Below are 14407 nucleotides of genomic sequence, written 5' to 3'. Positions count from 1 at the left end.
ATGCAAAGGCATATGTGTTATCTTGATGATTGCATAAGAGAGGGAAAGAATTCCGCACAGTGTGCTTGCAAGCTAGTATATCACAGCGACAAGATGCAAAGTTCGGTGCAATATTAGCACCTGAACAAACAACTAATGTACTGAAGATTGAGTGTTTAACTGTCAAACTGTGACACCATGTCAGAATAAGAGGTGGTCTACAACTCTATAGACAAACCACCTGTAAGGCTATAAGATTTATATTTACAACTTACAGTCGTCAGACAATGGTATATTATTCTGGTATGTTTATCATCTGAATCTTACCCTCACAAATTGTTAGATCTAAAGGAGACTATCGTCACACATACGGTTCTATTTTTAGGTGATATGGAGGACAATATACGCAGCAATGGTATATATGATTGTATATACCCCAAAGCATTGTAACCCTGTGTCAAATCATAATTGTAGCACATACAATACTCCATCATCCCCAACATGTTATGTGTATATAATTTCCCCCATTTTACCTGTAAGCTTTTTTATGTGATTTGTCTGTAATTAGCGGAGGGAAAGCATGTACAATGGTGATTCTTAGTAATGTGATATATGATGATTGCTAATATGAGTACCTTCCTTGTTCAAGATAATGTCTTCCAAATATAAAAATAAGTACTCTCGGAAAAAAAGATAAGACAAATCTATCTATTGTACAAGATGTCATGTTTTCATCGCACCTTATCTTTAATTAATTTTAATCGTCACATATTGTATATGTATGCAAGCATTAATTTCTACTCCCAAATACATCATACATCAGAAATCTTATAAACACCGTACCTGCGCTTGCTCCCACGGTGACACCTCACACCTCCCATCTCAAAGGGTGAAACACGAACTCGTCCTTGAGACTCTAATACATTCTCACGATACCAGTATTTGCAACTAATTGTAGCTCCTAGCTTAATAATCATACAGATAAACTAGCTGGTAGGTTCTCGGTGGCAATCAAGGAGACCCCAAATCAGAGCAATCCAAAGAGTAATCGAAATTATTGGGGAGAAATACAAATGTTGATCAATTCAATACGCGCACAGCCGTGCGGATCGGGCCGCGGAAAATAGCTACACGGGGGAGAGGAGCTGCGCGAGGCTGGGCTTGGGCTCGGACCTCATGCCGACGAGGATGACGAGGGGGATGAAGCCGTAGTGCGCGACCACCTTCGCGTTCTTCATCGCCCAAGTGCTCCACTCACGCGCCAGCCGCGCCGCACACGCCGCCGCCGACTCCGCTGCCTCCGCTGGGGCCTTCCCCTTCTCCATGGCCGCCTCTGCCAATCGCGTCGCCGAGAGAAGAATGATTTGGAATTTTGGATATTGCAGCTTGTGAGTTGTGATGATGAGGAGAACCAGAGGAGAGGAGGTTCAGGATGCGATGGGGATCTGGTGGCCACATGGCCCGGCCCAGGGCTTAACTCACCTGGCACGGCCCGGCCCGGGTGCCCAGTGTTTGGGCCCAGGCACGGCACAACGAGGAAATGGGCCGACAACAGTCGCACTTTTAGCCCACCAGCCCGCCTACTTAGGCTACTTTTTGGGCCTATTTAGGCTGTTTTGTGCTAATATATAAAAGAACTAAAGAAAAAACTAAACGGGCTGTGTCGTGCCGGCACGTGTGCCCAGCCTTGCGGCCCAGACACCACCCTAGGCGGGCCATGTGTCGGCCATGACCCGATTAACCATGTGTGGGGCCGACCCACGTGCCCAACCTCCAGGCCCAGACACGCCACAACAATAAAAATAGGTCGGCCCGCCGGCAGGTTTAGCCCACTAGTCTGCGTGATTTTAGGCCTATTAAGGTTGTTTTTTGGCCTAGTTTGGTTGTTTGTGTGCTATGATGAAGAAAAAAACTAAACGGGTTGTGTTGTGCCAGCGCACGTGCCTAGCCTTGCGACTCATGCACGACCCTAGGCGGGCCACGTGTCAGGCTAGCCCAACACGGGTCGGGGCACACGCGCTAATATGTCGGCCTGTCAGGCATGGCCAAGGTAGCCATGTCAAGGATCTACCTACGTTAGGTGAGGGGCTCCATGCATATTATTCAGTACCCTGTTTCTGCAGAAGATTTAGTTGGAATAGTGAAAGAGCGGTAATGATCTATGTGTTAAACATAAAAGTAAAGACGGGCACCGGAGAAGATAAAGGCGCGAGCTTGACCCTCTCACCCGAATAGGCGACATCATAGGACTCTTTACCGGCCCGTGGCATCTAAAGAACTGATTGATCGAGGATTGGAGCAACTGTTGCAATAACCTCGAGCTCAACTTTCGTTGGACCCGTCGCAACCTCACCCTCGCGTTATTTAACTTATGCTACAAAAAATGTTAGGGGAGGGGGGGGGTCTGTAATTGTGTACGAGGGACCAATAATATCACCTCCATTTACTGGTAGGTATAGATAGATGTTTTTGACTCTTACACCAGTATTTGCATATTCTTCAATTTATTTTAGTCTTTCCGGCACTATTCTTTCAATGTACCACGTGCTCGTCCACTATGATGTGTCTGTGACAACTTTGTCGATGTCAAGATCAGTCGGCTCAAACCCTCGAAAATGTTCACAAGGGTATGATGAGCATTCATAAACGTTGTACCATGTTTAAAAAAACTTTGGAGGTCTTTGGCAACTGAAATGTGAATGTAATCATATCACAACAATTAAGGAGGCGTAATGAGTTTTTTCTAAGTTTGTTTGGTTCATGTTCAAATAAAGGAATTGTTTACCATCACTTTGCTCTTGCTCGGCCCCGCTGCTCGCCGGCCACCATCCTCCCTGCAAATAGCTCGCTCTTGATTGGCCTCAGCCACCCAGGATTTCAAGCGTCGGCGGCCCTTCCCGATCACAAGCGTTGTCGCCTTCTTCAATCTCACACGCCTGGTTGTTGCGAGGGGGCTCAAAGGGGGTTGAGGAGGCGCGGTGCCGAACTTAGGTCAGGCAAGGATGAGGCCGAGAGGGAGCTCGGGGGGAGGATGAGGGCAATGTACTCGGTACCACACCCTTTACTGATGGGTGGGTGGACGGTATCGATCATTAACTGCCCTGGACCCATTTACGAAGGGATGTGTTTACGTGTATAGTTACCAAACACTGCTCATGTTTTACTTTACGGCATAAACAGGTGATGGGCAAAAATCTCTGAAACAAACAACTCCTTTGATGCATTTTATTACTTTACTATTTACTCTTATACTTATGGTAGCCCTTCCGGTCCCACCCAATCCATCCCTGCGAGCTTTTCCACTCCACTCCGTGCGCCCCCAACCACGCCGCACACTTCTCGCCGACTTCTCGCGGCCTCCAAAACCCAAATCCCTGACCGCCGGCGGCGGCGATGCTCCTCTACCACCGCATCGTCCCTCGCCTCCTCTCCCTCCCCTCCAGCCCCACCTCGAAGCTCCTCGTCCGCCCCTCCCGCCTCCCTCCTCGCCGCCCCTTCCTGCCTCGCTGCGCCGCGCTCTCAGCGCTCGCGGCCCCCCAAACCGTAGACCACTCCGACGCCGAAGAATCCGCCGACCACCTCGACGCCGAAGAGCCCCAGGAGCCCCAGGAGCCGCAGGAGGTGCAGGTAAAGCTCCCTCTCGACCGGCTCTTCCTGCCACCGGGGGCGAGCGTGACCCCGGGGGACGAGGAGGTCGTAACCGCGCGGGTCCTCAAGGGCTCCAACATCGTGCTGGGCACGTACGCGCGGGGCGATGCGCAGGTGGTTAACGCGGATTTCATAAAGAGCAGCGTGCGACCCGATGACTGCCCCAGGGATGGGCTGCCCGAGTTCGCGCTCGTCGGCCGCTCCAACGTCGGCAAGTCGTCACTGCTCAACTCGCTCGTCCGCCGCAAGCGCCTCGCGCTCACTTCCAAGAAACCTGGTAGGCCGCTCTTAAATTTTTTTTGTTGCCTAATTATATGCTGCAACTGTAATGCTGCTGGGGTTTAAGGTTTAGGTCCTCTCGTTCCTACTTGCTAGGAGGCGATTACCTAGTTGATACGATGGCTTTGCGAGTACTTTGAGATATGGTGGAAGCGGGCTATTCTGGGGTTTGAGTGCACAAATGTGTTCATAGGAGGCACCTTTTAGGGGATATGATTGACTTGATTCTGGGTTTTAGTGTCTAGCTCTAAAACTGCACATTATGCGTCTGCATCTTACACCAAGCTGTTCAATTCCATTCATACATAGAAAAGCTGGTTATTCTTTCTTCATACATGGTTCTTTTCTCTTTATAATGGTCACGCACACCGACGATAATAGTTCTCTTGCTATGCCCGGTTATTGTTGTAATGTTGGCTTTTCAGAAGGTCTGGCACTCTGGTCTTCGAGTTTTGTTTTGTTGGCCACATGTTTGATGTTTATCTTATATATAAGAGCTTATCTGTCGGCCCATACTGAAAAGAGAGCAGAAAGACCATGAACCTCTGCTGTCTAGTTCTACATAATTTTTCTTTTGCCAAACTGTATCTTTTGGTTTTAATAATAATAATAATAATAATAATTTCTGCAAGCACATGGAACTGCATGGTCTAGCATCAATATATTCTCTAGAAATATGTTCAACATGACCTTTTTCCAGCTGTTCGTTCCTTGGCCTCTTACACGATACACTGCAGCAGAACCTCAATATTATGAAATCAACTCTCCATCCTAATTTCATTAATTTTCTTAATTGTTTTTATCATTGCAGGAAAGACCCAGTGTATCAATCATTTTAAAATAAATGACAGTTGGTACCTTGTTGACTTGCCTGGTTATGGGTATGCTACTGCTCTTAGCCCACTTTCAGTTTCCGTATTTTCCGAAAAAAGTTCTTAACTACGCAGACAAATGCATTGAAATGTTTGACCATTGAACTTCAAGCCTGTTTTGTTGCCATGAAACTTAACATATCTCTTCGTAATTCTCCATGCCAATTTCGATGTTACAGATCCATTGGAATTAAAGCTGACACATTACTTGCAAATATCGATATTCTTGAAATGAATTGAGTAGCTTAACTGTACTCTCAAATTGTGAATTTAATTGCCCTTTTTAACATATCGGCCCTCTTTGAGTTAGTGCCCTACTGGATGCCTATTTTTAAGTTACTGTCTACCTACGAATAGTTCATTAGTGGATAATAAGTTCTATGGTGTATAGGTAATATCTGTAGTAACAGGAAATGATTTGATTAAATCATGGTTAGTTTTTTTGGTGAAAAGCAGAGCACTTTAACCTGGAGTTTTAGACTTTGTACATAAACATGATTATGCTGATCAAATTGGTGCCAATCATTTCGAAATATATTTGATATTTGGGAATTTAGAAGAGTGTTCAGTTCACATCATCTAGTATGGACCGTGACTGTGCATATCAATATCTTTATTAATTTGAGTTACACACTAATATATTGTATATGTCAAAAACACTTTCTTGACTTGTGTCTTCTTTGAACCTGCTTTATGTAGGTTAATAAAAATCAAAATATACTTCTTATTCGGACATACATCAAACGAGAAAAGGATCCATGACAGTAGAAAATTAAACTCTACTGGTTGGAGCTTATATATTTTTTGAAATATTCTCCATCTTCTGGCTTTAACTAAAGCATTTATTTGAACAGATATGCTTCAGCACCACAGGTAGCTCGTAAAGATTGGGATGAATTTACAAGAAATTACTTCCTCAGCAGAGATAATTTGGTGTCAGTTTTTCTCCTTATTGATGCAAGTATTCCTGCTAAGAAGATTGATCTTGACTATGCTAGTTGGCTTGGGCAAAATAAGGTAAGCCATCCTTTCCAAACAACTAAATCTTCATACTGAAAGATGTTGAACTAGTTAGCTATCTACACCTTTTGCATATGAACTATCAATGATGAGAGTCCATCATGTTACACGAAATTAGTCAATCTATTTACCCACCGCATTGAAAGATGTGCTACTGTACACATGAAGTTTTTTCTTTTTGTTGTTCTGATGAAACAAATTACAGTGCTATGTTAGACTTTAAGCAGTCAAGAATATACTTCCTCTGTCCGGAATTACTTGTCGCTCAAATGGATGTATCTAGCACTAAAATAGTGCTAGATTTAGTCTGAGCCCAAAGGCATGTATCATGTCAAACTTTGCAGTACGGATAATTAGGAATTTATGAGTGACTTATCAGGTTTCAAAATTATTGTCTGTACTACTCCTACCATGAACCAGGGGTTATTTTAGGTATTTTAATCTTGTGCATTTAAAACAGTAGGCTTCTTTCTCTTCAGGGTCATCTGATATAACAGTAGGCTTCTTGAGATTAGTTAAAGTACAATCAGAACACTAGTGTTGTTCCGCATGCTCGATGGTTTATTCATTTTTGATGAATTACAAAGTTTGAAGTATTCTTAAAAGAGTTACTATGGCCTTATTACAGATTTGCTGAAAGAACAAATTTGTCTTAGTAAGAAGGATTAAACATCAAATTCAACAAGGACTAGACGGCAATTTTTTTGGTATCCATGGGTGGATGTGAAGACATCCAAGGAGTAGATTATAGGGATTGGAATGAAAACAAATGCAAGTAGCATCGTTCACGTTGAGGATTAGAGAGTTCAGATAGATAGCTCAGAAGAGACAATGAGGGGCACCCATTATCATGATGCACGAGGGGAGGGGTGTTCCCTGTCTAGCTTTTTCCTCTTGCACTAGAGGAGCTTTACATGGACGTCCTCTGTCATGTGGGGCCGCACGTATGCACATAGTCGGATTGAAACCACATCTGAAAGGGAAAACATAAAACTGTAAATCCTGATCTTCAAGTAATTGGGGATCTTATCTGTTCCAATTCCGATCTGATCAGGAGATGCGCCTTATAGATTATGAGTACTCAGTAGGAGTTATGCCATAGTAGGAGATGCCACAGTCGCATTACGGACTTGGTCCTGTACTCCTATAGAATGGGACGTACCTCGCATTTGGGAGTTTCAATCAATCAATATACAAGGGCAAAAGGAGGTTAGCTTCCGATGAATCCTTACCCTCTACCTCTTCCCGCGCCACGGTACAAAAGCCACTGAAGGGATCACAACTATGGCCTCCAGCACATCACAACTATGCGCTCCGGAGGTTGGGCTGTGCGTTCTCTTCCTAGCAATATAATCTGCTTAAAAATTGGTGAGTGTGTATCATAACAAAATGAACCACATCCATTCTAGTAGAATGTAGGAGTATGTTATGACCGGGCAGACTTATGCCCGTAGGAGGCCCACCGGGCAGGTTTAGTTAGGGGCTTAGCCCACAAGTTATCTTATTTTTATTTCGCATCGAGGTTATATAAACAAGTTGTAAGACTCTTTTGAGAATTAAGCAATAAGATAAATCCTATTGCCCGGCTCCCTGAGGAGCCGGACCCTAAACCCTAGCCGCGCCTTGCGCCGCCGCGACCTCTTCTTCATCGCGCCATGGCGCCCCGCCGCCAGCAGCCGCGCTCGAGTCCCCGTCAACCCTCCTCCTTCCCGTACAACCTACGCCCTAGACCAGGTAGGGTCCTAGCTCCTACCAGAGTGTTATCTTCATGTTTTTTGTTGGGTCACTTTGTTTGAGCCTTTTATGTTTTCCCTTTCAGATGTGGTTTGTTTTGAGCTGTTTATTTTTGCCTTGGCTATTCAGCAAATACGGCAATGGTTTAATTTTGTGTTAAACTGCTAAGACTTCAAATATACTTTTGATGTGCTTGTCCCAGGGCAATTCATTTGAGCATATTATTTTATTTCTGTGTCCTCAATATCATGGCATCATAGATGATCCTTGAGATAACTTCTCCTTATTCTTGCTTTGCCCTTCACCGTATAATAGTGATGTGAGAGCCTGGCTTAATAGGAATGATAGACTACTCATATCAACAAGGAATTCCTTCTTTTCCGGGAGCCCATTCGTAAAGAACTCCAAAGTTAAGCGTGTTTGGCTTGCAGGGATTCTAGGATGGGTGATCGATCGGGAAGTTGGTCCCGGGTGCGCAAATGTGCAGGAAAGACCAGTGTTGGTCCGTGGGGCTAGTCTAGATCCCGCCAGGCGTAACGGGGCGTTACAATTGGTATCAGAGCCGACCCTTGCGGTTGCAGGGGCATGTGCGGGTCAGGTGCGCGGGCATGTGGCCCGTTGTGGCACACGGCATGACACATGTGCCGGACTGGACGTTCATACGTGTGCCAAAAGGGAACGTTCCTGATGGGCCGATAAGGACATCGGTTACTTTGAGTGGGGGTGTATGTGAGAGCCTGGCTTAATAGGAATGATAGACTACCCATATCAACAAGGAATTCCTTCTTTTCCGGGAGCCCGTTCGAAAAGAACTCCAAAGTTAAGCGTGCTTGGTCCCGGGAGCGCGCCAGTGAGGACAAAGTGCGCAGGAAGGGCTAGTGTTGGTCTGTGGGGCCAGTCTAGATCCCGCCAGGCGTTACAAGGGACAAATTTTAAAACAAATTATCTCTTTTGTTTGGGCCACCATCTGAAAACACCGTGAACGGTAGCAGAGCACATGCCATCAAGCCTTCTACGAAGGCCACTGATAAACTGGCGCATGTAGTCTTCTGTAGGTACAATAAATGCAGCACACACATAAATCAGTGTTCGTTGGACACCAAAACCACATGAAGATGAGGCAGTTCAAATGAACAATCCAAACCTGCAGATAATGATCTGAAGAAATAAATTACTGTAACATGAAAAGCACTTTCTGGCCAAAAAAGGGAGCTTGAAAAGCACCGATTAGGAGAGTTTATTCTAAGTTGTATAGGATGTTGCTGAATGCACCTGTATAGAGTAAAGGAATAGAGTTAAATTGTCGGTTGAAATGAGTATACTTCAAGGAGTGCAGTGACGCAGTTGAAAGGAAATATGTCAGACAAAGTGCCCCAACAAAAGGAGCATGAAAGCAATATCCCTATATTTGCCTAAAATGAACGTGTTTTTGTCGAATTTGCATTATCAAACTCCTGCCAACATTTCAATATTTAGAAGGATGTTCGTCACAAATGTTCTCACAGCTGACCTTTAGATCTATTTTTCAATCTTTCAAGAATAGGTTTCCATCAATTACGTAAAGAATTCTGAGGCTACTTTAGTTAAATTAAAGCTTATAGTTTTAAGTTTGAACAGAAAAGTGTCAAATATGATCTATCACTCATCGTTGTGAAGATAAAATACCTGCAAGCCCCTAATAAGTTTCTGATTGTAATATGTATGTGTATCTGAGAAATGTTTCTGTCATGTGGTAAATTAGCGTGCAATTGGGTTTCTTTATAGTTGAATGCTGCTGCCACTGGGGCTTATGGCACGCCTTCTATTTTTATTTTTGGATAGTGTCCCTATATCAGTCTCAAGACCCTACCAAACCTGCCGAGTGCAGCTTGACTGTGGAACCCCCAATCTCGTATCAGGAAGTCAAAACTTGTCAATTTAAAGTAAAACTTCTGGCAGACTCAAGTCGGACAACATGGTGGTATCTTATACAAAAGTAATATTTGACAATATTAGTTAGTTCCTGCCCATTCCACATTCCTTGTGTACTACCGCTACTGCAGTGTCCCCACTGACTCACCCACCCTTTGCAACAAAGCCTGAGCCTGTCCTACCCAGTCAATAACGATCAGTAGTGTTCCCGTAAGCAGCTTATGTCCTTTTATTGGTGCCTCCCCACCCCACAACCATTATTTTCCCTTTTGTGAGATTCAACCATCCCCCCTTTTGTTTCGTTGCAATTCAGTGCAAAACACTCCTCTTTGGACATGGAATGTTTGCATCATTGAATGTCCTGAGGGCATCCATTTACATATTCCTCTTTTCGGACATATAGTAATGGAGCGTCCTTCTGTATAAGTAATGACAGGCAAGATCCAAATCATGCATTATTGTCTTCCATATGTATTTCTTCTCTTGATGCATTGATATCTACTGAATCTGATTAATGATGTCAGGCTGTTAGTTATAGATCTGTGTGTATCTTGCAACACGTATAGAGCAAATCTTGTTAATAAAAACATGCACTATACTAGTTAATAAAAACATGGGAGGAAATCGATAGCTAGCTGAAGAGCAAATCTTGAAGACTTTCAGTTTCAATGTTCATGTTTTCAGGTCCCAATGACGCTCGTCTTCACAAAGTGCGACAAGCGCAAGAAGAAGAAAAACGGCGGCAAGAGACCGGAAGAAAACGTAGAATGCTTCCAGAGCCTGATCCGCGAATATTTCGAGGCGGCGCCTCCGTGGATAATGACGAGCAGCGTAACGAACCAAGGCAGAGATGAGATACTTCTGCACATGTCTCAGCTCAGGAACTATTGGCGCAAGCACTGACAAGAGGAAATACAACAAGAGTAGGACTGAAACAATACCAAACCGCATTCAGGCGGCAGCCGCACCCTCTGCAATCAGGATCTTCACCAACCAATCCGCCTTGCCTTTTGAGCTGTTGATTGCCCACGATTGCAACCATGATTACTCAATCAACAGGCAGACCGACCGGGAATACAGACAAGCCGCTGAAATCAACTGCCCTGTTTTCTTCTTCTATATTTGTACTACAACCGTACAGCCTCGACGTTTTGTCTTTGTTACCTTCTGATTATAAGATTGTGCGTCCTGTGTGTAGATTAAAGAACCTCCCGTGTCAGCTAATCATCATCGGGAATCCCACACGTTTGTTTTGTTATTTGCTCCCTTGCACCCTGCATGGCACAAATGGCAGGAGGTGCGGGCGCCTCTTGACTAGTCAATGCTTTTTCCGTGGCGTACAGCACGCGGTGAAAGTGCCACATTATTGGGGTCCATTCTACAGTTGGTTCCCTTTCAGCCCAGAGCAGATTAAACAAAAAAGATCAGCCGGTACAAGTCTGCCTGGACTCACTGGACGCGCAGCCCTGGTCAGATAACTGCAGGCCTGGCTGCACTGTAACGTGCGATTATCTTATCCTGGGGTCTTGATGTTCATGCATGCATGCATGCTTGCTTGGTTTGTTAGGCCTATCTGTCATGAGTTTTGTATTGGCAGTATCAGCACCTGTTTGTTTGTCTTTATAAGGTCAAATCTTTAAAAGCCGTGCGCCGTCTACGCGAAAGGTATGTATAGATACTTACTTGCTTCCAGTCCCGACGAACAGCTCAGCTGGGCTCCTCCCTTCCTCCCCACAGCTGCTGGGCGCGTTTGTCTGTCACTAAACTCTAAACAACCCACTTGATGGCACGGAGCAGCGTCAATTTATTAAGAATTAACGGCGTGTACTACAGCCCATACGCGGTTGTTTACGTAGGTTGATTGATGAAAAAGTATACTGGTGGTGGTACCGGTATGTACTTGCTGCTGGTCCTGTAGCAGCGGTGCACACTGTACAGACAGGCAGAAAGACTGCGGCGTTGCCGTGGTCAAAACTGGCACACGGTGACACGGCCGGCCGATCTGCGCAGTAAACACAGGGCGAGCTGCTGCGCGCGCAGAGAATGTATGCCCGATCGCCAACCAGTCTACACTTCATCCCCGCCTCCTTTTAATCGCAAACTTTTCCTGATGAAACCGGTCAAATTGCACCGTGTCCAGCGCCAGTTCTTACGAAGTTCACAAAGATCGGTCGGCCACGTTTGCGATCCCGTGCGCTGCTCACGAGCCACCGCCTTCCCCATGCCATGCATGCGCGGCGCACGGACAAGCGCAAGGCGACAGTTAGCGAGGGCCATTAGGCCAATCTTGTCAGTAAGCTAAATCCAGGAGGGGAAGGCCGCGGGTGAAATGGGATCCAAGACGCAGCTTGCAGCAGCATCGCGCGCAACCGCCTCGGGGGCTCGGGGCCAAGCCAAAGCCATCCCCCCACTACTCGCGTTGTTACGTGGCGCCTGTCCCCATCGTCCCGCCGGACCGGAGGGGCCACGACCGTGTCCGCCGACCCCTTGGCGGTTTTGCTTCGATCGCGCCGGTTAAAAGGCCAGGCCGCATTAGCCCTGCACGAATGCGATAGTGGACCGAACCAACCCCAGCCGATCCTCTCCCTCCATCTCCCGCCCTCCTCCCCGCAGCTCGCGCGCGCTCTGTCTAGTGTCCACGCGCGCACGCGCGCACGCAAAGGTCGCCGGCACGATGGACGGCTCCGGCTCCGGCGTCGGCCGCAAGAAGCTCAAGCACCGGCTGGCGGCCATCCTGTCTGTCTTCTCCAGGCGATCGGGCGGCAGGAAGCGCCGCGACGACGAGGCCACGCCGCCGGCCCTCGCATTGCCCTCCTACGGCCGCCTCGGGGCGGCGGGGGGCAAGAAGGCCGCGACAGGCGAGCACCACGACCGCCGCCTCTCCGTCTCCGCGCGCCGCACCGTCCCGATGATCCGCATCACCATCGACTGCGCCGGCCGCCGCTCCGTCGACGCGGCCGACCCGTCCCTCCTCGCGCCGCTCGACGCCGACGACATCAAGGCGGAGAGGGCGGCGCTCAAGGGGACGAGCGAGTGGGAGGGCCGCAAGTGCCCGCCCTCCTCGCCGTTCCGGGCGGCGGCGCCTCTGCCGCCGCTGCCGAGGTGGAAGGAGCGGCCCGGCAACGGCGGGCGCAGGCTGTCGACGCACTCCTCGCGCAGGCTGCTGAGCAGCTCCTCCTCCGACGACGAGTACGACGAGGACTCGCGGAACCTCTTCTCGTCGAGGAGCTTCTCCTCCGACTCGTCCGACTTCTACAACTGCCCGCGCAAGAACGCCGCCAAGGCGCGCGCGTCCGTGTCCGGGCCCTGCCGCGCGCCGCCGGCCGCCCCGCGCCGCGGCGCGTCGCAGAGCTGCCGCTACAGCTTCGAGATGCCGCGGGGCTCCAAGGCGTCCGCCGCCACGGACGGGGGCTTCGCCGTGGTGAAGCGCTCCGCCGACCCGTACGAGGACTTCCGCAGGTCCATGGAGGAGATGATCGCCGAGTGGCCGGAGGGCGACGGCGACGGGGAGCACAGCGCGGAGAGCCTGCTGGAGACGTACCTGGTGCTCAACTCGCCGCGGCATTACCCGGTGATCCTCGCGGCCTTCGCCGACGTGCGGGAGACGCTCTGCCCCTGAACCCGATCGGTGTTGATAGGATTATTAACCTTTGCGAGAGTGAGAGCGAGATGAATGGCATGGCAGACGATCGGGTTGGACATGTGCGATGTTGCGCGCTTACGTGCGTTGTCTCCTTCGTTCATTCATGGCTGGATCTTGACCAGCTAACTCGTGCTTAGTTGGGAGTTCCGGACGCCCCCTGTAGTTCCGTCAGCGATGGTACTGTACCTTAGTTTCTTGATGTTAACTTGTAGTGGTAGTCCAGCCTTCCGCTGTGAATGTTCTCGTCAGTTTGTGCGTCCTGTAAATACGCGATATATTTTGATTGATTGAAGGTATTTTCGAATTAGCTTTCGTCCGGCTTTCTTATTCCCCCGGCCGTTCCTCCTCCCGCAGAATCAACCCATTCAAATTGCAAATTCAGTCGACCTGCATATGGCTATTGCGATACAATCATCTCTGCTTGATTCAACTCTGGGTAAAAAAAACTATTTCCTGTCAACATTTGACTCTGAAATTCGCTTCATACGTATCTCCTTCGTTGAACGAGCTCCCCACGAAAGAAAAACTCAATCCCCAAGAGCATGAAATGACGACACACATTTCTAGTCGCATGTGGATCATTTCCAACCGAATACTCTAACACGGTCTGGAATATATTCCGTGCTTCGTTGCGGCTCTGCCCCCATACAATAAGCAAACAAAATCCGGCAAGGAGTAGCCGGCAAACAACGGACAGAGAAGTGCCAAATTGGCAACGTCCGGCCTCTCTCTCCCTCCCTCCCTCGCAAGTAAACGCACACGCAGGCAGGGACATTACCGGATCTTCTATAATATGCAAACGGAAGTCGTCGGCGTGAATGAATGTGTCCCTGGCTCGTTTGCACCCCCCTGCTTGGGTATGCATGCGCTCGCGGGCTAGCTGGGTAGGAGGAGGAGGAGGCGCAGGCATGTGCGTCGGGTTGGCGCGGTTGGTGACCGCGTCTGGTTGCTAGATTGGTAGGAACGGGGGGTTGGGCCGGGGGCGGCCGAACGAATCGCACCAACCAACCGGCCAGCCACGCGCGCACCCGCGATGCCGACGTGAAGCGTGGCGCACAGATTGCACCAGGCAGCGCCGCGACCGGCCGCGCGCGATTGATCGGGTCGCGGCCGCTGGCGCTGGCGCTGGCAATGTGCAGGGCGAACGGCGACCCGTGCAGCGCCGCTGCTGTGTGTCTGTGCACGTACGTACGTAGTACCGCGGCGGATGCCATGCGCTTGTACGCATCTGCCACTTGCATGAAACTAGGAGTAGCCCGGCCGTAGCTTTGATGCATCCAGCTTTTCGCGCAACGTGACCGCACCGCGACGAGAGGCCCCG

General features: G+C 48.4%; 2 protein-coding genes across 2 annotated transcripts; both read left to right on the top strand.

Moving 5' to 3' along the window:
* Window positions 1–3271: 3271 nt before the first annotated feature.
* On the top strand, window positions 3272–10701 carry LOC119268931 (GTP-binding protein At2g22870-like). Its single transcript, XM_037550651.1, has 4 exons — window positions 3272–3904; window positions 4718–4787; window positions 5633–5795; window positions 10128–10701. Exons 1-4 carry the CDS (start codon window positions 3373–3375, stop codon window positions 10344–10346), a joined length of 984 nt encoding a protein of 327 aa, XP_037406548.1. The 5' UTR covers window positions 3272–3372; the 3' UTR covers window positions 10347–10701.
* Window positions 10702–11695: 994 nt separating this feature from the next.
* Window positions 11696–13398, top strand: LOC119271945 (transcription repressor OFP8-like). Its single transcript, XM_037553576.1, has one exon. It carries the CDS (start codon window positions 12118–12120, stop codon window positions 13060–13062), a length of 945 nt encoding a protein of 314 aa, XP_037409473.1. The 5' UTR covers window positions 11696–12117; the 3' UTR covers window positions 13063–13398.
* The last annotated feature ends 1009 nt before the right edge of the window (window positions 13399–14407 follow it).

This window comes from Triticum dicoccoides, chromosome 3A, assembly GCF_002162155.2.
Source record: "Triticum dicoccoides isolate Atlit2015 ecotype Zavitan chromosome 3A, WEW_v2.0, whole genome shotgun sequence".
In the NCBI taxonomy this organism is placed as follows: domain Eukaryota; kingdom Viridiplantae; phylum Streptophyta; class Magnoliopsida; order Poales; family Poaceae; genus Triticum; species Triticum dicoccoides.
The sequence above is the reverse complement of the archived record's forward strand: the minus strand, read 5'-3'. Positions and strand labels throughout refer to the sequence as shown.

Bases quoted from the DNA above. Each gene is read 5' to 3' on its own strand.
- LOC119268931 (XM_037550651.1), top strand. From the start codon at position 3,373: ATGCTCCTCTACCACCGCATCGTCCCTCGCCTCCTCTCCCTCCCCTCC. The intron at 3,905-4,717 runs GTAGGCCGCTCT...TTATCATTGCAG, and splicing joins GCTCACTTCCAAGAAACCTG to GAAAGACCCAGTGTATCAAT. The intron at 4,788-5,632 runs GTATGCTACTGC...TTATTTGAACAG, and splicing joins GTTGACTTGCCTGGTTATGG to ATATGCTTCAGCACCACAGG.
- LOC119271945 (XM_037553576.1), top strand. From the start codon at position 12,118: ATGGACGGCTCCGGCTCCGGCGTCGGCCGCAAGAAGCTCAAGCACCGG.